This window comes from Sesamum indicum, linkage group LG7 (assembly GCF_000512975.1).
Source record: "Sesamum indicum cultivar Zhongzhi No. 13 linkage group LG7, S_indicum_v1.0, whole genome shotgun sequence".
NCBI classification, from domain to species: Eukaryota; Viridiplantae; Streptophyta; class Magnoliopsida; order Lamiales; family Pedaliaceae; genus Sesamum; species Sesamum indicum.
This window is the reverse complement of record NC_026151.1, coordinates 10086916-10094113: the sequence shown is the minus strand read 5'-3', so window position 1 is coordinate 10094113 and position 7198 is coordinate 10086916. Positions and strand designations below refer to the sequence as shown.

The 7198-nt window shown below is 41.4% G+C and overlaps 1 protein-coding gene across 1 annotated transcript; it reads left to right on the top strand.

The window, feature by feature from the left end:
* LOC105166902 (probable serine/threonine-protein kinase PBL25) lies at positions 82 to 3886 on the top strand. Its single transcript, XM_011086421.2, has 5 exons — positions 82 to 381; positions 1582 to 1766; positions 1896 to 2085; positions 2229 to 2611; positions 2820 to 3886. The coding sequence occupies exons 1-5, from the start codon at positions 273 to 275 to the stop codon at positions 3285 to 3287; spliced, it is 1335 nt and encodes a 444-aa protein (XP_011084723.1). The 5' UTR covers positions 82 to 272; the 3' UTR covers positions 3288 to 3886.

Below are 7198 nucleotides of genomic sequence, written 5' to 3'. Positions count from 1 at the left end.
TCCCGGAGGAGCCCCCCCCCCGCCCCCCCCCCCCCCACCCACCACCCCACCTTTCCATGCATTTTCCTAACCATCATCCACAACCCCTTTAATCATTCTCTTTCAACCCTTTTGCTCTCATGCCTCTTAAGGATTCCAATTCCTTTGCAAGATTTTTGTGGGCTCCTTGATTTCATTTCATGCTCCTCTTTTCATGATTCTTTCTCTCAAGGAGCCGTGCATTTTTTTGATTGTCTGTTTGTGAGTTTTGGTTTTTGGGGTGCGTGAAGACCATGAGTTGCCTCCCCTGTTTTCAGAGCAACGACGAAAGCGCCGATGACAACAAGAACGACGACTTGCCCGTAGCTCAGCCTAAAGATTTACCTCCATCTGCTGCTCCTGGTGTGCATTTTTCGCCTCTCTTTTTTCTGCATCAAATACTTTTTTTTTTCATTTCATATGGAATCTCTCTCCTCTCTCTCTCTCTCTCTATATATATATATATATATATATATGTATATGTGCGTGCATGTGTGTGTGTTTGAGAACATTGTTATAGCATGACTTTATAATGCAATCCTTGTTTTATTTCAATTGTGGAGATTAGAGTTGTGTTATATTTTTCTTGTTGATTGAGAGATTTTATTGAAACTCCTTTTGGTGGTTGATGTTGTAGTGCTCAATGACTAGAATACGGTGACAGGAAGTGTTTCATTTGTTTGAGGCATTCTGCATTTTTTCTTAACATGCAATTGGTGCTAAATCTTATAGCGTTTGGAAAATGAGGAGAGCAAGAGTGGAAATGAATGATAAGAGTAGGACACAATGAAGTAGGCAAATCGAGTCGAGTAAATTACTCGTCGAGCTTATTTAGATTTTTATCAAGCTTCAAACATAGCGCTTGAACTTGGACTGACTATTAACATAATTGAGTTTGAACGAGTTTTAATTGAGTTGAGCACATCGGGCTCAAGCAGTGTGATCTTTTTTCAAAAATTTTATCATTTTTCACTACTCAAGTCAAATGTTTTTACCCTACAACATGACTTGGTTCAAATTCTTTGAGAGTGTCCATCACATGTAGCAATACAAGTAATCTGCGTGCAAAGTTTAGAAATTTATCATACTGAGAAAGAAAATACTAATGCATTATTGATTATCTAAGGTCCGATGTGAGAGATTAAAGGAGAAAGGTTTCTTGATTTGACTGCAAAAGTACATAGATATATCATAACCAGAACTTTTCAACGTTTATTTTGATTGCATTTTCATTTGTTATTCAAAACAAGTGGTACATTTGATCTACCACCTTATGAGTGAGGCACTTGGAAATATTCGCACGAGAGACTGTTAGCATGCATAGAACTTTCTGCAGATTTTATAGATATAATTTAAAAGGATAGCATGCTTTTGAATGACATATAGATGGTAATAATATTCAGTTGATTTGATAGTTTCTCTGTTATCTATTCTCAGATCAAGTTTGAGCATATAATTCGACCTTTTTCATGGAAATATCTACCACTTGACCCACAGAAGTATATGAGAAAATTTTCAAGAACTTTAAGAGTTGGTTATCAATATTGTGTTTTTTCCTTACAGTAAATAATAATAGCTCGCAAGATACATCAGCCAACACCAGTAATGCAGCAGAAAATGAAAGTGCGGTCAAAACGTTCACTTTCCGTGAACTTGCCATGGCAACAAAGAATTTTCGTCAAGAATGTCTTATTGGTGAAGGTGGAATTGGAAGGATATTTAAAGGGACACTTGGATCAAGTGGACAGGTACATTCGTGCATAGTCTAAACACAATTGTTCCACTGAGAATATTATGTTATTTGTTAATTTCTTGCTCTGCGGAAGCAAACAGAAGCATAATCTCTATTTGACAGTTTCTTTTGGTTTTTTCAATAGATTGTTGCTGTTAGGCAACTGGACAGAAATGGAGTACAAGGGAGCAAGGAGTTTGGCGCTGAAGTTTCGAGGTTGAGTCTCCTTCAGCACCCGAATCTTGTCAAGATAATCGGATATTGTGCTGATGGAGAACAGAGGATATTGGTGTACGAATACATGCAATCTGGTCCATTAATGAACCATCTTTTTGGTAGTTTTCATCTCCATGGCTCTCCTTCTAATTACACCTTTAGATAGTTCATTTACTGTAGCTTGAGTATATTTCTTCGCATCATCTACCTTGGATTTTTATCCATTTTGCTTACTTGAAATGGCATTTTTTTGCATCTACAGACCTTCCAGCAGAGAAAAAACCATTAGATTGGACTACAAGAATGAAAATTGCTGTAGGTGTTGCAGAAGGACTCGAGTACTTACACGAGAAAGTTGACCCACCTATCATATATTGCGACTTAAAATCCTCAAATATCCTTTTGGATGAAGCTAAGAATCCAAGACTCTCACAATACGGGCTCAGCAAACTCGTCCAAAGTGGCAATAAGATGCATGTAGCACCAACAGGTAATGGATATTATGCACCAGAATATGAAAGAACTGGTGAACTATCACCAAAGTCAGACGTTTATAGCTTTGGTGTCATCCTACTAGAGCTTATCTCAGGCCGTAAAGCCTTGGACACTTCACGGCCAGCAGATGAGCAAAGTTTAGTTAACTGGGTGAGTACGAATAATCATACCTGTTCTCTTATTTATTCAATTAATAACATCAACATGTCGATCTTCTTGATACTGGAGGTTTATGTCACACCAAGGATGAGAACCAGGGGGTTCTCCCAGCAATACTTTTATATTGCAAATGCTCATAAAAGGTCTGGAATTCACACCATTATCTGACTTGTTAAGAATTCTACAAATGATTGAATAGGCACAACCGATTTTCAAGGACCAGTCGAAGTTTCCACAGATGGCTGATCCACTTCTCAAAGAGGCATTTCCAGTAACAAGCTTAAATCAAGCGGTGGGAGTCGCAGCAATGTGTCTGCAGGAAGAACCAGCAGCACGCCCGTTGATCAATGATGTTTCAGCTGCCCTTAGTTTCCTCGCAATGGCTCGCCCGGAAGCTCCTATTCCTGCTCATCTCGTTCCTATACTATCATCAAGAGTGAAAACAGGAAAATATCCGTCTACTAAGGAGGGCCTAAATTCTGTTTCTGAACAAGACAATACTTCGGATATTGAGGATGAAGACAGAGGGCGTTGTAGTCATGACGACAAATCAAGTTCCGACTATGAGTATGGGGATAGTTCAGAAGAAGGTTCAGATGACGACAATCCAAAACAATCCCGACTCAAATCTCGCAAATCGAAAAAGTCGGGCGAGGACAAAAAGTAAAAGTAAGATGGATCGGGATTGTAGTGATGGTAGCACTCTCCCGGAAAGAAGTGGGCAAGATCTACACAATCTTAGTATTATGATTATAATCTGAGCAGTGATGAAGAACCGAATGATGGTAAAAATTCAAGAAGCAACAACAAAGCTGCATGAGCCTTAAATCCAAATCAAATCCAAGTCACAACTTCAGTGTCATATGGACCTAGCATGAGATATAATGACGGATTTTAGTACATTCAAGAACCTTGCAGCACTTTCAGTACGACACTGACCTGGATATGATGGCGCGGGACTATCACGAGATCCATATCTTAAGAAACAAAAACTCAGTTTATGGAGTAGATGATCATGGAGGTGACTTCAAGTTGGTTTGACAAATACTTTTGTTTTCACCTTTGGCGGATCAAGATTTCTTTTAGCTGACCGTTCCATGTTGGATCTGAATACTTATGTATAGGGAATTTGAGGTATATATAGTGATGAACAGGAAACATCTTTTCTTAGCTTTTAGCTTTTCTTTCTCCTTGTATGCTCATTCTACACAACTTTTGCTAGGCATTTTGAAAGTAACATTTGAACAACTTTCCATTTAAGTACATTATGACTACTAGCATTATGTGATTATAGCTAGTTGTGTTATGAACTTTGCATTCATTGGTTCCTTATAGTGGCATACAATCTTGCATTCTTCAGTCTCATGTTACTTAGTAACATAAGAATGCATGTATTGATGCTTTGTGAGTTATATTAGAAAGAGCCCAAACTCACTCTTTGAGGTTTAGAGCGAGTCGTGGAATTTCTCAGAACTCCATTTTTGTACCTCCACTCTGAGTTGCAGTATGTTTGATCACGTTTGGGTGATTCAAATGCAGTAACCAGAATTTTGTAGAGGCAACAATGTTGCCCTTATGGTTAAGTGTAAGGTTGTGGAATCAGTGTTTCCAAAAGTCGAATTTTACTAGAATATAAATTGCAAGAATCATTTTTGTTTTTCTCAAATGTGTTGTTCAAATTTACTGATATGAGCACAACGCCGTTCTTGAGGTAGGTTGATATCACGCCTAACCGGGTTTTTTTCTGAAAAGTTGGTTGAGTTCTTGTTCACTTAATCGTTATAGTTGGGCAGTGTGTGGCCTATGTTGTAGACATGGAAGGGCCAAGATGTAGTCTTGATAGGTTAGGAAGTCGGGATCAATTGAAAAATATTAAGTTTATGAGATGAGCAATGCCAGTATCTACGAGTCGTGTGAGCACAAATCTGCATAGGGAAAATTTTGATGATGGCTATGTATGTCTGTATTCATATAGACCGTGAGTTGTTGAATCAACACATGATGTTATTATGACACGTATGGGTGCAAATCTACATGGACAACACTGTTGGGCCACCTGTTAAGTTGTGAAGGTTGTTTTGAAGAAGAAAAGGATAACCTGATTCAACTTAGAAATCCCAAGTTGAGTTGGAGAAGGATAACCCGATTCAAAGTTGAGTTGGAGAAGGATAACCCGATTCAACTTAGAAATCCCAAGTTGAGTTGGAAAAAGGATAAGTCATGGCTATATATACTACTCTTATTAGCATTGTTTTACAGAGCAAAAAGTAGAATAGAGTAGAGAGAAAAGAAAGAGTTGAGACGAGGGTGAGTGTTGTCTTTCACGTGTGGTGAAGACTTGCATACAAGTGTGTGTGTGTTGTACTCCTCAATTTTCCTCCTCTTTGAGTGTTTTCTCCTGGCTTGGTATCGCCCCCAGACGTAGGATTTATATCCAAACTGGGTTAACAAATTCGTGTGTCTTTTATCGCCTTCATATTCCACCTGTTATCCATCTTAACCCGATCCATTTCCTAACAACTGGTATCAAGAGCCTGGTTCAAGGAGTTAAGATGGAGGGAAAGTTTCCAGTCGAACGGTTCAATGGTTCCGACTTTGGGTTTTGGCGTATGCAGATGGAGGCCTACCTGTACGGGAAGGACCTGTACGAACCACTTGCAGAGAAGTCCGAGAAGACGAGTGATGAAGAATGGAAGGTGCTCGATCGAAAGGCGATGAGCGCAATAATCCTGTCGCTCTCTCGGAATGTCGCCTATCATGTGAAGGGAGCAAAGAGCACGAAGGAAGTTCTACAGACTCTTGCCGATATGTACGAGAAACCCTCAGCAATGAACAAGGTCATGCTGATGAAGAAACTATTCAGGTTGCAGATGGAGGAGAGGAAGTCGGTGGCCGATCACCTCAATGACTTCAACCAACTCACGACACAGCTGGCGTCTGTGGATATCGTGTTTGACGATGAGGTAAAAGCGTTAATTTTGCTTTCATCTTTACCTGACAGTTGGGATGTGGTTGTTACTTCAGTGAGCACTTCGTCTGGGAAGGAGAAGATGAAGTTCGACAACATCAGAGACATGATGTTGAACGAGGAAACCCGTAGAAAGCAAACGGGTGGATCATCTGGCTCTGCACTACATACAGAGTCCAGAGGGAGACCTGACACACGGGGTAAATACCGTGGAAGGTCAAGGTCAAGGTCCAGGGGGAAGAACAAGGGCAAGAAGGAGATGGTGTGCTGGAACTGCGAGAAGCCCGGACACATGAAAAGCGAATGTCGGGCGCCAAAGAAGGAAAAGGAGGGCCGAACAGCGAATGCCGCGACGGAGGAGATCACGGATGCACTCTTGTTGAGTGTGAGCAGTTCTTCCGATGATTGGGTTGTGGATTCAGGGGCCTCATTCCACTCATGCAGCAACAAAGACATCATGGAGCCATACACCTCAGGTGATTTTGGCTTAGTTTATCTTGCAGATAACAAACCCCTCAAGATTGTAGGAAAGGGAGATGTGCGGATCAAATCAACGAATGGGTCATGCTGGACCCTACATGATGTGAGACACATACCAGGACTGAAAAGGAACTTGATCTCAGTCGGACAGCTGGATAGTGATGGATTCCACACGACGTTTGGAGACGCGAAGTGGAAGATCAGTCGGGGAGCAATGACTTTGGCTCGAGGACTAAAGTCGGGAACGCTCTACATGGCGGGAGGATCCAGTTCAAACATCCCCTTTGCAGGAACTGTATCGCAGGCTAACCTGTGGCACAATCGCTTGGGCCACATGAGCGAGAAAGGAATGAACGTGCTGAAGTCGAAAGGACGGTTGCCCGAGTTAAAATCGGTGGAGGTGGGTCATTGTGAACACTGCGTGTTCGGAAAGCAGAAGCGGGTGAGCTTCTTGACCACAGGAAGAACTCCGAGGAAAGAAAAGTTGGAGCTTGTTCACACCGATTTGTGGGGGCCAGCACCAGTGTCATCTCTTGGTGGATCAACGTACTACATGACATTCGTCGATGACTCCACTAGAAAGGTATGGGTGTATTTCTTAAAAAGAAAATCTGATGCCTTTGATACATTCAGGAGATGGAGGGCACTAGTGGAAAATGAGACAGGTCTACAAGTGAAATGTCTCAGATCGGATAACGGTGGCGAGTACAACAGTGAAGGTATCAAGAATTACTGCGCCGACCATGGAATCCGAATGCAGAAAACAATCCCGGGGACACCTCAGCAAAATGGCGTTGCTGAGAGGATGAACAGAACACTGAATGAGCGTGCGAGATGCATGCGATTGAAGAGCGGACTACCAAAGATGTTTTGGGCAGATGCAGTCAACACGGCTGCTTTCTTGATCAATCGAGGGCCTTCTGTCCCGTTGAACAACAGGATACCAGAAGAGGTATGGAGTGGTAAGAAAGTGGATCTTTCTTTCTTACGTACGTTTGGTTGTTCAGCCTATATTTTGAACGATGATCGGACTAAGCTGGATGCTAAGTCGATTAAATGTACATTCATTGGGTATGGGACTGACGAATTTGGGTATAGATTCTGGGATGATCAAAACCGGAAAATAATTC